Raw genomic sequence first — 17559 nt, 5'->3', positions numbered from 1 at the left:
CACCCCCAGCCCCAGCGCCCCCCTGTCCCCAAGGGCACCCCAGGGTGACAGCACCCCCAGCCCGAGGGCCCCCCTGTCCCCATGAGCACCCCAGGGTGACAGCAGCCCAAGCCCCAGGGCCCCCCTGTCCCCATGAGCACCCCAGGGTGACAGCACCCCCAGCCCCAGCGCCCCCCCGTCCCCATGAGCACCCCAGGGTGACAGCACCCCCAGCCCCAGGGCCCCCCTGTCCCCAGAGCACCCCAGGGTGACAGCAGCCCCCCCAAGCCCAGGGACCCCCCCTGTCCCCAAGGCCACCCCAGGGTGACAGCAGCCATGGCCCCCCCCGGGGTTCCCACAGCAGCACAAACCCCACAGCTCTCCCCACAGCGCTTTATTCTCCTTCTCAGGGGACCCACTGGGACCCCAAAACCCCCTCAGCCCCAGACGGGGGAGGAAAACCCCACAGTGGGGACCCCAAAGAGCTGAGCCCGGTCCCAACTCAGTGCATGAATGAAAGGGGAGAGATGAGCAAAACCATCACTCCCGACCTCAATTTGGGGTTAAATTGGGCCTTTTTGGGTGTCGGAGACACCCACTGGGACCCCAAAACCCCCTCAGCCCCAGACTGGGGAGGAAACCCCACAGTGGGGACCCCAAAGAGCTGAGCCCGGTCCCAACTCAGTGCATGAATGAAAGGGGCGAAATGAGCAAAACCATCACTCCCGACCTCAATTTGGGGTTAAATTGGGCCTTTTTGGGTGTCGGCGACACCCACTGGGACCCCAAAACCCCCTCAGCCCCAGACGGGGGAGCGAAACCCCACAGTGGGGACCCCAAAGAGCTGAGCCCGGTCCCAACTCAGTGCATGAATGAAAGGGGTGAGATGAGCAAAACCATCACTCCCGACCTCAATTTGGGGTTAAATTGAGCCTTTTTGGGTGCCGGGGACACCCACTGGGACCCCAAAACCCCCTCAGCCCCAGACGGGGGTGGAAACCCCACAGTGGGGACCCCAAAGAGCTGAGCCCGGTCCCAACTCAGTGCATGGATGAAAGGGGATAAGGGCAGGGACGAGTCCTTGGTGGCCACTGGGCTACTCGGCTTGGGGAGAAGTCTCAGGGGTTTGGGGGTCCCCCCAAAAGGGATTTATGGGGTTATGGGGCTCTGGGGGTGTCCCCTAAAAGGGGTTTGGGGGGGTCCAAGGACTGCGGGTCCCCCCAAAAGGCATTTATGGGGTCACAGGGCTCTGGGGGTGTCCCCCAAAAGGGATTTATGGGGTCATGGGGCTCTGGGGGTGTCCCCTAAAAGGGGTTTGGGGGGGTCCAAGGACTGCAGGTCCCCCCAAAAGGCATTTATGGGGTCACAGGGCTCTGGGGGTGTCCCCCAAAAGGGATTTATGGGGTTAGAAGGCTCTGGGTACCCCCCAAAATGATTTGGGGGCGGGGGGGTCACAGGGCTCTGGGTGTCCCCCAAAAGAGATTTAGGGGGTCAGAAGGCTCTGGGGGTGTCCCCTAAAAGGGGTTTATGGGGTCAGAAGGCTCTGGGGGTCACCCAAAAGGGGTTTGGGGGTCACAGGGCTCTGGGTGTCCCTCAAAAGGGATTTATGGGATCAGAAGGCTCTGGGGGTGTCCCCCAAAAGGGGTTTGGGGGTCACAGGGCTCTGGGTGTTCCCCAAAAGGGATTTATGGGGTCAGAAGGCTCTGGGGGTGTCCCCCAAAAGGGGTTTGGGGGTCACAGGGCTCTGGGTGTTCCCCAAAAGGGATTTATGGGGTCAGAAGGCTCTGGGCGCCCCCCCAAAAGGGGTTTGGGGGTGTCACAGGACTCCAAGTGCCCCCCAAATGGGGTCTGGGGGGTGGGGGGGGACCCGCTGAGCCCCCGCGGGGTCCCTCAGCTCCGGTTCAGGATGGGGAGCAGCGAAGCGAAGGTCCATCGAGAAGAACGCAGTGATCCAGCGGCTATGGTGCTGCCCCCCCGGCTCCTTGGGGCCCCCCCAGCTCCTTCGGGGTCCCCCCAGCTCCTTCGGGGTCCCTCCGGCTCCTTTGGGGTCCCTCCGGCTCCTTCGGGGTCCCCCTGGCTTCTTCGGGGTCCCCCCCCTCCTTCGGGGTCCCCCCGGCTCCTTTGGGGTCCCTCCAGCTCTTTTGGGGTCCCCCCCGTCTCCTTTGGGGTCCCTCCGGCTCCTTCGGGGTCCCGCCGGCTCTTTTGGGGTCCCTCCAGCTCCTTCGGGTCCCCCCCGGCTCCTTTCGGGTCCCCCCCGGCTTTTTTGGGGTCCCCCCGGCATTAAAAGCAGACGCTATAATAAGTTAAAAGGTCTGGGGGTGCTCCTGGCGCTGCCGAAGGGGTCCCCCTCAGTTCACCATCAGCGAAGAGTCCGACAGAGCCGCACTGCGGAGAGGGAAAAGGGATCCATCAGGAAAAGGGGGGGATTGGGAATGAAGGGGAAAAGGGGGGGATTGGGAATGAAGGGGAAAAGGGGGGGATTGGGAATGAAGGGGAAAAGGGGGGATTGGGAATGAAGGGGAAAAGGGGGGATTGGGAACGAAGGGGAAAAGGGGGGGATTGGGGATGAAGGGGAAAAGGGGGGGATTGGGGATGAAGGGGAAAAGGGGATTGGGAATGAAGGGGAAAAGGGGGGATTGGGAATGAAGGGGAAAAGGGGATTGGGAATGAAGGGGAAAAGGGGGGGACTGGGAATGAAGGGGAAAAGGGGGGGATTTGGGAATGAAGGGAAAGGGGGGGATTGGGAATGAAGGGAAAGGGGGGGATTGGGAATGAAGGGGAAAAGGGGGGGATTTGGGAATGAAGGGGAAAAGGGGGGATTGGGAATGAAGGGGAAAAGGGGGGATTGGGAATGAAGGGGAAAAGGGGGGATTTGGGAATGAAGGGAAAGGGAGGGATTGGGAATGAAGGGGAAAAGGGGGGATTGGGAATGAAGGGGAAAAGGGGGGGGATTGGATATGAAGGGGAAAAGGGGGGGATTGGGAATGAAGGGGAAAAGGGGGGGATTGGGAATGAAGGGGAAAAGGGGGGGATTGGGAATGAAGGGGAAAAGGGGGGATTGGGAATGAAGGGGAAAAGGGGGGGATTTGGGAATGAAGGGGAAAAGGGGGGGATTGGGAATGAAGGGGAAAAGGGGGGATTGGGAATGAAGGGGAGAGGGGGGGATTTGGGAATGAAGGGGAAAAGGGGGGGATTTGGAATGAAGGGGAGAGGGGGGGATTTGGGAATGAAGGGGAAAAGGGGGGGATTGGGAATGAAGGGGAAAAGGGGGGATTGGGAATGAAGGGAAAGGGGGGGATTGGGAATGAAGGGGAAAAGGGGGGATTGGGAATGAAGGGGAAAAGGGGGGGATTGGGGATGAAGGGGAAAAGGGGGGATTGGGGATGAAGGGGAAAAGGGGGGATTGGGAATGAAGGGGAAAAGGGGGGGATTGGGAATGAAGGGGAAAAGGGGGGATTGGGAATGAAGGGGAAAAGGGGGGGGATTGGATATGAAGGGAAAAGGGGGGATTGGGAATGAAGGGGAAAAGGGGGGGGATTGGGAATGAAGGGGAAAAGGGGGGATTGGGAATGAAGGGGAAAAGGGGGGGATTGGGAATGAAGGGGAAAAGGGGGGGGATTGGATATGAAGGGAAAAGGGGGGGATTTGGGAATGAAGGGAAAAGGGGGGGATTTGGGAATGAAGGGGAAAAGGGGGGGATTTGGGAATGAAGGGGAAAAGGGGGGGGGTTGGGAATGAAGGGGAAAAGGGGGGATTGGGAATGAAGGGGAAGGGGGGGATTGGGAATGAAGGGGAAAAGGGGGGATTGGGAATGAAGGGGAAAGGGGGGGATTGGGAATGAAGGGGAAAAGGGGGAATTGGGAATGAAGGGGAAAAGGGGGGATTGGGAATGAAGGGGAAAAGGGGGGATTGGGAATGAAGGGGAAAAGGGGGGGATTGGGAATGAAGGGGAAAAGGGGGGGATTGGGGATGAAGGGGAAAAGGGGGGATTTGGGAATGAAGGGAAAGGGAGGGATTTGGGAATGAAGGGGAAAAGGGGGGGATTTGGGAATGAAGGGAAAGGGAGGGATTTGGGAATGAAGGGGAAAAGGGGGGGATTGGGAATGAAGGGGAAAAGGGGGGGATTGGGAATGAAGGGGAAAAGGGGGGGGATTGGGGATGAAGGGGAAAAGGGGGGGATTGGGAATGAAGGGGAAAAGGGGGGGATTGGGAATGAAGGGGAAAAGGGGGGATTGGGAATGAAGGGGAAAAGGGGGGGATTGGGAATGAAGGGAAAAGGGGATTGGGGATGAAGGGGAAAAGGGGGGGGATTGGGAATGAAGGGGAAAAGGGGGGGGATTGGGAATGAAGGGGAAAAGGGGGGATTGGGAATGAAGGGGAAAAGGGGGGGGGATTTGGGATGAAGGGAAAGGGGGGATTGGGAATGAAGGGGAAGGGGGGGGTTGATTTGGGAACCCCTCGGCAGCCTGGAGGGAGCGGAACACGACCAGGTGGGATCACCAGAGGCTTCCGGAGCTCATCCCGCAGCTCGGATCCATGCGGTCCCCCCCTCGGGTTGTCCACTCGGCACTCACCGCTCGCAGCAGCAGAAGACGGAGCAGGAGGCGCCGCTGTCGCGACGGAATTTGCCCGATTTGGGGCTGTCTTTGCATTGGGCGATGAAGGCGTGGAGTTGGGAGAGGGGCGTCTCGCCCTCGCACTGGTGCTGCGGAAAACGGGGGGACGGAACCCTTGGGGTGCGTCCGAAGGGACCTCAAAGCCCATCCAGATCCACCTCCTGCCATGGAGACACCTCCCAGGGGCTCCAAAACACCATCCAACGTGGCCTTCAACACCTTCAGGGACCTCAAAGCCCATCCAGATCCACCAGGAATCATGGAATGGGTTGGAAGGGATCTCAAAGCCCATCCAGTTCCACCTCCTGCCATGGAGAAACCTCCCAGGGGCTCCAAAACACCATCCAACGTGGCCTTCAACACCTTTAGGGACCTCAAAGCCCATCCAGATCCACCTCCTGCCATGGAGACGCCTCCCAGGGGCTCCAAAGCCCCATCCAACGTGGCCTTCAACACCTTTAGGGACCTCAAAGCCCATCCAGTTCCACCATGAATCATGGAATGGGTTGGAAGGGATCTCAAAGCCCATCCAGATCCACCAGGAATCATGGAATGGGTTGGAAGGGATCTCAAAGCCCATCCAGTTCCACCCCGAATCATGGAATGGGTTGGAAGGGATCTCAAAGCCCATCCAGTGCCACCAGGAATCATGGAATGGCTTGGAAGGGATCTCAAAGCCCATCCAGTTCCACCCCGAATCATGGAATGGGTTGGAAGGCATCTCAAAGCCCATCCAGTTCCACCAGGAATCATGGAATGGGTTGGAAGGGATCTCAAAGCCCATCCAGTTCCACCAGGAATCATGGAATGGGTTGGAAGGGATCTCAGAGCCCATCCAGATCCACCAGGAATCATGGAATGGGTTGGAAGGGATCTCAAAGCCCATCCAGATCCACCAGGAATCATGGAATGGGTTGGAAGGGATCTCAAAGCCCATCCAGTTCCACCCCGAATCATGGAATGGGTTGGAAGGGATCTCAAAGCCCATCCAGATCCACCAGGAATCATGGAATGGGTTGGAAGGGATCTCAAAGCCCATCCAGTTCCACCCCGAATCATGGAATGGGTTGGAAGGGATCTCAAAGCCCATCCAGTGCCACCAGGAATCATGGAATGGCTTGGAAGGGATCTCAAAGCCCATCCAGTTCCACCCCGAATCATGGAATGGGTTGGAAGGCATCTCAAAGCCCATCCAGTTCCACCAGGAATCATGGAATGGGTTGGAAGGGATCTCAAAGCCCATCCAGTTCCACCAGGAATCATGGAATGGGTTGGAAGGGATCTCAGAGCCCATCCAGATCCACCAGGAATCATGGAATGGGTTGGAAGGGATCTCAAAGCCCATCCAGATCCACCAGGAATCATGGAATGGGTTGGAAGGGATCTCAAAGCCCATCCAGTTCCACCCCGAATCATGGAATGGGTTGGAAGGGATCTCAAAGCCCATCCAGATCCACCATGAATCATGGAATGGGTTGGAAGGGACCTCAAAGCCCATCCAGTTCCACCCCGAATCATGGAATGGTTGGGTTCGAGGGGTCCTCCAAGCCCATCCGGTCCCACCTCTGGCCATGGGGACACCTCTCCCCCTGGCGTAGGACGTCGCCCTCAGCCCGGTTCAGCCTCAGGAGGTTCACCCTGTCCCACCTCTCCAGGTCCCTCTGGTTGGTTTCCCTTCTCCTCCGGACATCCCCCCCTTCCCTCCGGCGCGTTGACCATTCCCCACAGCTTGGGGGTCACCTCATCCACTTGACGTTGTCCTCAATCCCACATCTCGGGCGCTTCCCCAACACCCAACCGCTACCGCCCCTTGGCCTGGTTGAACCTCCTGAGGTTCAGAGGGTCCCACCTCCGTCTTCTTGAGGAGCTGAAGTCCTCCGAAGAAGAGGATTGAGAGTCCTCCCCCTCAAAAAAAGAGGACTTCAAGCCCAGGACCTCACCTTGATGGTCTCGTAGGAGCCGGTGATGAGGGCGATGAAGAGGCTGAGGACCATGTAGATGAAGAGGCTGATGAAGGTGTAGAGGTAGACCTGACTGAAGAGCCAAACCAAGTAGCTGTTCTGCTGCATCTCGGCGAAGGTCACGAACATATCGTCGCCGTTGATGAGGGAGAAGAGGCACTCGGACACCATGGAAAGGGAACGGAACTGGGGATGGAGGTGACAAAGGGCTGGGAGCCGACCCAGGCCACCATGGACCCCTTCCACCACGTCCCTGCGTGGCCGCTTCCAACCCTTCTCCGCCCTTTCCATGAAGGAATCGTTCCCAATGTCCAACCTAAACCCCTCCCCTGGTGCACCTTGAGGCCATCTCCTCCCGTCCATCGCGTGTTCCTGGGGAGCAGAGCCCAGCGCCCACCTCACCACAACCTCCTCTCGGGAGCTGCTCAGAGCCATGAGGTCTCCCTTCAGCCTCCTCTTCTCCAGCCCAAACCCCCCTCAGATCCCTCAGCCCCTTCTCCTGCTCTCCAGCCCCTTCCCAGCTCCGTTCCCTTCTCCAGATGTTCTCCAGCCCCTCAATGTCCCTCTTGGAGTGAGGAACCCAAAACTGAACCCAGGATTCGAGGTGTGGCCTTCCCAGGGGGACCATCCCTTCCCTGGACCTTCTGCCCACCCCATGGCTGATCCGATCCGATCCTGGTGGCCTTCTTGGTCTCCTGGGCCACTGCTGCCTCACGTTCAGCTGCTGTTGACCAACCCCCTCAGGTCCCTTCCCACCAGGCAGCTTTCCAGCCGCTCTTCTCCAGGCCTGGAGCGTTGATGATGACCCAAGAGCAGGATACGGCACTTGGCCTGGTTGAACCTCATCCCATTGACTCTGGCCATGGATCCAGCCTGGCCCCATCCCTGTGGATCCTTCCTACTCTCCATCCATGGACCCACCCTGTCCTGATCCCTCTGTAGACCCTTCCTGCCCTCCATCCGTGGATCCACCCTGTCCTGATCCCTCTGCAGACCCTTCCTGCCCTCCACCCATGGATCCAACCTCATCTGATCCCTCTGCAGACCCTTCCTGCCCTCCACCCATGGATCCACCCTGTCCTGATTCCTCTGTAGACCCTTCCCACCCTCCACCCATGGATCCACCCTGTCCTGATTCCTCTGTAGACCCTTCCTGCCCTCCATCCATGGATCCAACCTCTTCTGATCCCTCTGCAGACCCTTCCTGCCCTCCACCCATGGATCCACCCTGTCCTGACCCCTCTCCAGACCCTTCCTGCCCTCCACCCATGGATCCACCCTGTCCTGATCCCTCTGTAGACCCTTCCTGCCCTCCACCCATGGATCCACCCTGTCCTGATCCTTCTGTAGACCCTTCCTGCCCTCCATCCATGGATCCACCCTCTTCTGATCCCTCTGCAGACCCTTCCTGCCCTCCATCCATGGATCCACCCTCTTCTGATCCCTCTGCAGACCCTTCCTGCCCTCCATCCATGGATCCAACCTCATCTGATCCCTCTGTAGACCCTTCTTGACCTCCACCCATGGATCCAACCTCTTCTGATCCCTCTGTAGACCCTTCTTGACCTCCACCCATGGATCCAACCTCATCTGATCCCTCTGCAGACCCTTCCTGCCCTCCACCCATGGATCCACCCTGTCCCGATCCCTCTGCAGACCCTTCCTGCCCTCCATCCATGGATCCACCCTGTCCCGATCCCTCTGCAGACCCTTCCTGCCCTCCACCCGTGGATCCTCGTTCAATCCCACCGGAGCAGCACCTTGACGTGGTACGGGCCGAGGACGATCCACCCGCAGAAGCAGTAGCCGAGGTAGATGACGGCCACGCAGCAGCAGAAGCGGATGACGTTGGGCAGAGCCACTCGCAACGTGACGATGAGGATCTGCGGGAGGAACCAACCCCGTTCTCCAACCAACGGCGCCTCCGGAAGAGGACACCAACTGTCCGATGAGCCCCAGCTCACCCAAGCCCACCACGGCAGGGACCTTTCCGAGCCTTGGGAATGGTCCCCTCGGCTTCGGGGTCACCTCTTTGGTGACACTCACGTTGTACTTCTGGAAGAAGGTGAGATAACGAATGACCCCGACCCAGACGAGCAGCGTGGAGGTGCCCAGCAGGATGCTGCAGACGTCATAGCTGGCGAAGTTCTGAAGGGACACAGGGGACACGCGGCTGTGGCACAGCCCTAATGTCCCCACGGCCTCCCCCCGGTGTCCCCACGGCCCCCTCGATGTCCCCAACACCGTCCCCACGGCCCCCTCAACGCATCCCCAGAGGCCTCAATGATGTCAATGCCCTCCATAGAGCCCCAACGCTGTCCCCACAGGTCCCCAATGTCCCCAACACCATCCCCAGAGGTCCCCAATGCCCTCCCTACAGCCTCAATGTCCCCAAAGCCGTCCCCACGGCCCCCTCTATGTCCCCAACACTGTCCCCACGGCCCCCTCAACGCATCCCCAGAGGCCTCAATGATGCCAATGTCCTCCCTACAGCCCCAACACCGTCCCCAGAGGTCCCCAATGCCCTCCCTACAGCCCCAACACCGTCCCCAGAGGTCCCCAATGTCCTCCCTACAGCCCCAACGCTGTCCCCAGAGGTCCCCAATGTCCCCAACACCGTCCCCAGAGGTCCCCAATGCCCTCCCTACAGCCTCAATGTCCCCAACACTGTCCCCACGGCCCCCTCAATGTCCCCAACACTGTCCCCACGGCCCCTTCAACGCATCCCCAGAAGCCTCAATGATGCCAATGCCCACCATAGAGCCCCAACGCTGTCCCCAGAGGTCCCCAACGTCCCCAACACCGTCCCCAGTGGTCCCCAATGTCCCCAATGCCATCCCCACAGCCCCAATGTCCCCAACGCCGTCCCCACAGCCCCCTCAACGCATCCCCAGAGGCCTCAATGATGCCAATGTCCTCCCTACAGCCCCAACACCGTCCCCAGAGGTCCCCAATGCCCTCCCTACAGCCCCAACGCTGTCCCCAGAGGTCCCCAATGCCCTCCCTACAGCCCCAACGCTGTCCCCAGAGGTCCCCAACGTCCCCAACACCGTCCCCAGAGGTCCCCAATGTCCCCAACGCCATCCCCACAGCCCCAATGTCCCCAATGCATCCCCACGGCCCCCTCAACGCATCCCCAGAGGCCTCAATGATGTCAATGTCCTCCCTACAGCCCCAACGCTGTCCCCAGAGGTCCCCAATGTCCCCAACACCGTCCCCAGAGGTCCCCAATGCCCTCCCTACAGCCTCAATGTCCCCAACACTGTCCCCATGGCCCCCTCGATGACCCCAACACTGTCCCCACGGCCCCCTCGATGTCCCCAACACTGTCCCCACGGCCCCCTCAACGCATCCCCAGAAGCCTCAATGATGCCAATGCCCTCCCTACAGCCCCAACACCGTCCCCAGAGGTCCCCAATGCTCTCCCTACAGCCTCAATGTCCCCAAAGCCATCCTCACAGCCCCTCCAATGTCCCCAACGCTGTCCCCACGGCCTCCTCGATGTCCCCAACACCGTCCCCATGGCCCCCTCGATGTCCCCAACACCGTCCCCACGGCCCCCTCAACGCATCCCCAGAAGCCTCAATGATGCCAATACCCACCATAGAGCCCCAACGCTGTCCCCAGAGGTCCCCAACGTCCCCAATACCATCCCCTGAGGTCCCCAATGCCACCAATGCCCTCCCTACAGCCCCAACACCGTCCCCAGAGGTCCCCAACACCACCGATGCCATCCCTACAGCCCCAACGTCCCCAATGCCGTCCCCAGAGGCCACCAATGCTGTCCCCACAGCCCCTAATGCCATCCTCAGAGGTCCCCAATGTCCCTAACGCCGTCTCCAGAGGCCCCCAATGTCCCCAAAGCTGTCCCCACAGTCCCCAATGTCCCCAACACCGTCCCCACAGCCCCCAATGTCCCCAACGCCATCCCCAGAGGTCCCCAACGCCGTCCCCAGAGCTCTAACAACCCTCTACGCTGCCTCCAAGGGACACCAGACAGGACCCTGCCTGTCCCTTTGTTGTCACCTCCCTGTCCCCAAAGGAAAGGAGGTTTCTGGGGTCCCACCTGGGCCCAAACCCCTCTGTGAGCCCCTCAGGAGCGCCGGCTGTCCCCCAACCCACCCTCTGAGGGCATCTGGGACAGCTTCACGGCGGCATCGCCAGCGCCCAGCGGTGGCCGTTGGGTGGCTTCCCTCTTGCCACATGGAATGTCCCCTCTCCGGAGCGTTGGGGACACCCATGGGAGAAGTCCCAACCATCTCCAGGACCTGCAAAACCTTCTTGATGACTCCGTACCTTGGATTCGATGCCGATCTTCATGATGGTGCCCAGAACGGTGAGGACATCGCTGATGACCAGGAGGATGTACCAACCGTTGAGGAACTCCATACGGTCCGACAGACACACGCTCTGGTTGTAACGGCGCCAGAAGAAGCGGCTGAACTCCTGGCGAGGAGGACAAAGAGGTCCTTCACCCACTGCCGGGAGAGCTTTTCTGGTCTCACAGAACCTTCAGCTTTGAGTGAGCGCGACCAGAAGGAAAAGGTCTTCTCCAAAACCCAACGGCTTCCAGAGATCGAGTGGTTTGCAGAGGACACCAAGGTGGGTGAAAGTGTGGATCTACTGGAGGGTAAGAAGGGTCTGGAGAGGGATCAGGACAGGGTGGATCCATGGATGGAGGGTGGGAAGGGTCTGCAGAGGGATCAGAAGAGGTTGGATCCATGGATGGAGGTCAAGAAGGGTCTGCAGAGGGGTCAGGACAGGTGGGTCCATGGATGGAGGGCAGGAAGGGTCTGCAGAGGGATCAGGACAGGGTGGATCCATGGGTGGAGGGCAGGAAGGATCCACAGGGATGGGGCCAGGCTGGATCCATGGCCAGAGTCAATGGGATGAGGTTCAACCAGGCCAAGAGCCGTATCCTGCTCTTGGGTCATCATCAACGCTCCAGGCCTGGAGAAGAGCGGCGGGAAAGCTGCCTGGTGGGAAGGGACCTGAGGGGGTTGGTCAACAGCAGCTGAACGTGAGGCAGCAGTGGCCCAGGAGACCAAGAAGGCCACCAGGATCGGATCAGCCATGGGGTGGCCAGAAGGTCCAGGGGAGGGATGGTCCCCCTGGGAAGGCCACACCTCGAATCCTGGGTTCAGTTTTGGGTTCCTCACTCCAAGAGGGACATTGAGGGGCTGGAGAACATCTGGAGAAGGGAACGGAGCTGGGAAGGGGCTGGAGAGCAGGAGAAGGGGCTGAGGGATCTGAGGGGGTTTGGGCTGGAGAAGAGGAGGCTGAGGGGAGACCTCATGGCTCTGAGCAGCTCCTGAGAGGAGGTTGTGGTGAGGTGGGCGCTGGGCTCTGCTCCCCAGGAACACGCGATGGACGGGAGGAGATGGCCTCAAGGTGCCCCGGGGAGGGGTTTAGGTTGGACATTGGGAACGATTCCTTCATGGAAAGAGTGGAGAAGGGTTGGAAGCGGCTTCACAGGGACGTGGTGGAGTCTCCGTGCCTGGAGGGGTTCAGACCCGTGGAGACGTGGCACTGGTGGACAGGGTTTGGTGGGCTGATGGTTGGACTGGATCTTAGAGGGCTTTTCCAACCTCAAGGATTCCAGGATTCCGCGGCTTCCCGCACTCACGTGCTGCAGCATGAGGCCCCGGATGATGGAGCGGGCGCAGAGGACGAAGGAAAGCGAGCAAACGAGGATGACGATGACATCAAAGAAGAGCCGGAACGAATTGTCACCTGCAAGAGGTGCGGTGGCTCTTCCTCCCAAGCCCTCCAGGAGCACCTCAAGCCCCAAGCAGGGCCAGATGCCACCTCCCTACCTCTCCCGAAGACGCTGGGATCTTTGCATTCCTTGATGTCGGCTTTGTTGTCCAAGTGGATTTTGACGCGGCCGCTGTGCGCTTTGTTGTCGAACGTGATCTACGGAGGAGAAGAAGGATGGATCCCACCACCACGATGGAGATCCAGCAGAGCCGCCGCCGCGGCGTCACCAACGCACTCACGGTGATGGTGAAGGTGTAGCAGTCGGGGATCTCGTTGTTGATGATGGTTTGGATGTTGATGGCTTTGAGCCTGAACTGGATGGTGACATTGATGAGTCTGCGGGAAGGGACGGTCGTTATTCCTCCTCCTCCGGGGGCTTCTCCAAAGGGTCCCAACTCCCGCGGAACCCCCAAAACACGGCGTCGGGAGCCAAACCACCGGCACAGAGCGGGAGAAGGCCACGGTGGGTGGGGCGTGGAGCAACGCCATCCAGTGGGAGGTGTCCCCACGGCAGAGGGTAGAAATTGATGCGCTTTGAGATCCCTTCCAGTCCAACCCATTCCACGATTCCGGGTGGAACTGGATGGGCTTTGAGGTCCCTCCCAGTCCAACCAATTCCATGTTTTGGGATGGAACTGAATGGCCTTTGAGATCCCTTCCAACCCATTCCATGACTCATGGTGGATCTGGATGGGCTTTGAGATCCCTTCCAACCCATTCCATGATTCCTGGTGGAACTGGATGGGCTTTGAGGTCCCTTCCAACCCATTCCATGATTCGTGGTGGAACTGATGGGCTTTGAGTTCCCTTCCAACCCATTCCGTGACTCATGGTGGATCTGGATGGGTTTTGAGATCCCTTCCAACCCATTCTGTTATTCGTGGTGGAACCGGATGGGCTTTGAGGACCCTTCCAACCCAACCCATTCCAGGATTCCTTGACCTCTTGGTGACAGCACTGCTCAGCACCGAGAAGACGGAGCCATCAGCACATCCCCAACGGCAGAGCTCGGCCGGCGGCCACCAAAACACCGAACGCCGCTGCAGAGTTTCCTCAAGGAGAAGACAATGCCCATGGTGGGCGTTGCAGAGCAGCTGTGGTGCCTCCAGGCCACCTCCGCGGCCGACGCCGACGGAGAAGAGGCCGGAACGCGGTTGCTTCGTTGTGCAACCTCAGAGGTTTCACATCCCTCTCGGCACAAGAGGACGTTGGTTTCCATCCCACCAGAGGTTTCCAAACCCAACTGGGGTTTTTCCATCCCACCACGAGGCTTCACCACAAGGAGTTCTCCGGGTTTGGACCCTCGTGGAGACCCAACGCCAACGTGGTGTCACGTAAATCAGAGAATCTTGGAATGCGTTGGCTTGGAAGGGACCTCAACGCCCATCCAGCCCCACCGCTGCCATGGGGACACCTCCCGCTGGATCAGGGGCTCCAAGACTCATCCAACGTGGCCTTCAACACCTCCAGCGATGGAGCAGCCACCACTGCTCTGGGCAACCTGGGCCTCCCCACCCTCCCAGGAGAATATTTCTCCTCAAGACGTCATCTCAACGTCCCCCTGTGCAGCTCCAAACCGTTCCTTTCATCCCGTTCCTGACCCACAGCCCCTCCGCGGCTCTCCCGGAGCCCCTCTCCTACTGGAAGATCCTCCAAGGTCCCCCCAGAACCTTCTCTCCTCCAGGCTGAACAACCCCAACTCTCAGCCTGTCTCCTCCAGGAGGTTCTCCAACCCTCGGATCACCTCCGTGGCCTCCTCTGGCCTCGCTCCACCGGCGCTGAGGCCTCCAGAGCTGAATGCAGAACTCCAGCTTTGGTGTCCCCAGAGCGGAGCGGAGGAGCAGATCCATCCCTCCGCGCCGGTCCCACCACGTTGGACGCAGCTCAGGACACGGTTGGTTTGGGGGCTGTGAGCAGAGCTTTGCCGGCTCACGTGGACCTTCTCCTCAAGTTCTCCTCATGGCTGTTCCCCATCCACTCTCCACTCCGCCTGTGCTCACGATGGCCCCAACTCTGGCGCAGGACCTCACCCTCAACCCGGTTCAACCTCAGGAGGTCCACCCAATCCCACCTCTCCAGGTCCCTCTGGTTGGTTTCCCTTCTTCTCTAGAGGTCACCCCCTTTCCCTCCGGCGCGCTGAGCGTTGCGCACAGCTTGGGGTCACCTCATCCACTTGAGATTGTCCTCAACCCCACGTCTCAGACGCGTCCCCAACACCCAACCGCAAGAGATGGTGGTCAAAGCGGTGGCGATTACTTGTGGAATTTGAGGGTGAAGTTCTTGTAGCTGCGGTCCAACTCCGGAGGAAGAGGCTGCGGCTCCTCCGGATCCACTCCCAGGCACTCTGCAAAGAAGGAGAAGCACCTTCAGAGAAGCCCGAAGCCTCCAGAGATCCCTTTGGACCTTCTTAAGCCCAAACCGAAGAGCAAAAACCCTCCTGAGATGGCCACAAAGAGCTTTTTGGGCCTCACGGTGGCTTTGGGGCGCGAGAACTCCATCTCACCGGCCCCAAAACCCACCCGTGACAATCTTGGGGTCAATGTTGAAGGTGTCGTTGGCCGGATCGATGCGTCCTTTCCGGTAGAACTGCTGGCACAACATGAGGGCTGAGTGGTTGCCGGCAGCGTCCCCACGCACGTAGGCGTAGCGGCCAATGGTCTCGTTGGGAATGGCCAAGTACTGGAGAAGAAGGTGCTCTCAGCAGATGGATGTGACCCTCAAGTCACCTCAGGGGTTCCTCAAAAGATCTCACCTTCTCCACGGCGTAGAACATGTGGTCGTAGAGGTCACGTTGCGTGTAGACGGCGTAGGAATCGTCGGCTCCATCCACGTAGCTCTTGAGGAAGAGGTGCTTGAAGGCAACGGTGTTCTCCTCCTTGAACGTCACCACCATCTGGTTGCTGAGCCCAAAGAGGATGAGCTAAGGATGGAAGGAGACAACCATCAAACCCTTCCCCTGACAGCTCCATCGCCTCGGAGGCTCTTTGAAGACACACGGATGTCCCACCAGGAAGAGAGGATGGACAATGTCCTTGGGGACACACGGATGTCCCACCAGGAAGAGGGGATGGACAATGTCCTTGGGGACACATGTGTCCCACCATGAAGAGGGGATGGACAACGTTCTTTAGGACACATGTGTCCCACCATAAAGAGGGGATGGACAACGTCCTTGCTGACACATGGATGTCCCACCATGAAAAGGGGATGGACAACGTCCTTAGGGACACATGTGTCCCACCATAAAGAGGGGATGGACAACGTCCTTGCTGACACATGGATGTCCCACCATGAAAAGGGGATGGACAATGTCCTTGGGGACACATGTGTCTCACCATGAAAAGGGGATGGACAACGTCCTTAGGGACACATGTGTCCCACCATAAAGAGGGGATGGACAACGTCCTTGCTGACACATGTGTCCCACCATGAAAAGGGGATGGACAATGTCCTTGGGGACACATGTGTCCCACCATGAAAAGGGGATGGACAATGTCCTTGGGGACACATGGATGTCCCAACATGAAGAGCAGATGGACAACCTCTTTAGGGACACACGGACGTCCCACCATGAAGAGGGGATGGACAATGTCCTTGGGGACACACTGATGTCCCACCATGAAGAGGAGATGGACAACCTCTTTAGGGACACACGGACGTCCCACCATGAAGAGGGGATGGACAATGTCCTTGGGGACACACTGATGTCCCACCATGAAGAGGAGATGGACAACCTCTTTAGGGACACACGGACGTCCCACCATGAAGAGGGGATGGACAATGTCCTTGGGGACACATGTGTCCCACCATGAAAAGGGGATGGACAATGTCCTTGGGGACACATGGATGTCCCAACATGAAGAGCAGATGGACAACCTCTTTAGGGACACACGGACGTCCCACCATGAAGAGGGGATGGACAATGTCCTTGGGGACACACTGATGTCCCACCATGAAGAGGAGATGGACAACTGTTGCCCCCAGTCTCCCCCCTGCCGTGTCCCAGTGTCCCCCAGTGTCCCAGTCCCCCCCCCGGTGTCCCAGTGTCCCCCCCCAATGTCCCAGTGCCCCCCGGTGACCCAGTTCCCCCCCCCCGGGTGTCCCCCGGTGTCCCGGTCTCCCCCCCCCGCGGTGTCCCCCAGTGTGTCCCCCCCGCGGTGTCCCCCGGTGTCCCGCCGTCCCCCCCCCAATGTCCCAGTGTCCCCCGGTGTCCCAGTCCCCCCCCCCCCGGTGTCCCAGTGTCCCCCCCCAATGTCCCAGTGTCCCCCAGTGACCCAGTCCCGCCCCCCCCGGGTGTCCCCCTGTGTCCCGGTCTCCCCCCCCCCCGCGGTGTCCCCCAGTGTCCCGGTGTCCCCCCCCCACCCCCGGTGTCCCGGTGTCCCCCGGGGTCCCGCTGTCCCCCCCCCGGTGTCCCGGTCTCCCCCCCCCCGCGGTGTCCCCCAGTGTCCCGGTGTCCCCCGGTGTCCGCCCCCCCCCCCGGTGTGGCAGCCCCCCGGTCGCGGTTCCCGCCGGTACCTGCACGGTGACGAGCAGGATCTTGGCGAGCTGCAGCCCGAGCTTGACGGGCCGCCGCCCCCGCGCCCGGTATTTATCGCACGGGCTCATAAAGAAATACTTGAGGCGGCGCCGCAGCTCCTCCTCCTCCGCCGCTACCGGACACTCCGCCGTCCCGTACGCGGGGCCGGGGCTCAGCAGCCGCTCCGTTTCTGAACGGCAAACACCCGTTACAGCGAAGCCCCGACCCCTCGCCGCCCTCCGGGCCCCTCCCGGCCCGGTGTCCCCCCCCCCCCATCCCGCCTCTCCCGTACCGGAGGCGGCCGCCATGACAGCGCGACTGCCACCGCCCGCGTCACGTGACCAGGACGGGGCAACGCCTTCCCGCCCACTTGCTGCTTTGGCCACGCCCACCGCTAGGCTCCGCCAATCAGAGCGCGTAGCTCGGCTGTGACCCCGCCCACAAATGTGGGAGGGGGAGAGAAAAGTAGCTGTTTTGGTCACGCCCAATGCGAGGCTCAACCAATCAACGCGCGTCGTTAGGCTGTTACCACGTCCGCAAAGGCGGGGAGCGACAAGTTGCTGTTTAGCCACGCCCACCGCGCGTTTGGGCCAATCAGAGCGCTTCGCGGCTGTGGCCACGCCCACAGAGGAGGGAGGGGGCGCGAGTAGCGACGGGCTTCTCTCCTCCCACCGCGCGTCTGAACCAATGAGTGCGATTCGCTCGGGTCTGACCACGCCCACGACGG

General features: G+C 60.1%; 1 protein-coding gene across 2 annotated transcripts; it reads right to left on the bottom strand.

The window, feature by feature from the left end:
* Window positions 1–358: 358 nt before the first annotated feature.
* MCOLN1 (mucolipin TRP cation channel 1) lies at window positions 359–17221 on the bottom strand. Of its 2 annotated transcripts, XM_054051922.1 has the most exons (14): window positions 17125–17221; window positions 16832–17022; window positions 15069–15236; window positions 14836–14995; window positions 14573–14660; window positions 12556–12652; window positions 12373–12472; window positions 12183–12289; window positions 10853–11002; window positions 8603–8704; window positions 8317–8439; window positions 6536–6742; window positions 4554–4684; window positions 359–2364 (listed from the first exon to the last, which is right to left on the bottom strand). In XM_054051922.1, the coding sequence occupies exons 1-14, from the start codon at window positions 17138–17140 to the stop codon at window positions 2328–2330; spliced, it is 1677 nt and encodes a 558-aa protein (XP_053907897.1). In that variant the 5' UTR covers window positions 17141–17221; the 3' UTR covers window positions 359–2327. The 2 variants fall into 2 exon arrangements, with proteins under 2 accessions (XP_053907897.1, XP_053907898.1); XM_054051923.1 differs by lacking the exon at window positions 17125–17221 and having other exon boundaries at window positions 15069–15216; window positions 16832–16965.
* Between the last annotated feature and the right edge of the window lie 338 nt (window positions 17222–17559).

This window comes from Cuculus canorus, chromosome 30 (genome assembly GCF_017976375.1).
Source record: "Cuculus canorus isolate bCucCan1 chromosome 30, bCucCan1.pri, whole genome shotgun sequence".
Taxonomy (NCBI): domain Eukaryota; kingdom Metazoa; phylum Chordata; class Aves; order Cuculiformes; family Cuculidae; genus Cuculus; species Cuculus canorus.
Note: the sequence above shows the minus strand (reverse complement) of the source record. Positions and strands in the feature narration are given on the sequence as shown.

Coding starts and splice junctions, on each gene's coding strand:
- MCOLN1 (XM_054051922.1), bottom strand. Junction 14,661..14,835: donor TGACCCCAAGATTGTCACGG/GTGGGTTTTGGG, acceptor CCTTCTTTGCAG/AGTGCCTGGGAGTGGATCCG. Junction 12,653..14,572: donor TTCACCCTCAAATTCCACAA/GTAATCGCCACC, acceptor CCCTTCCCGCAG/ACTCATCAATGTCACCATCC.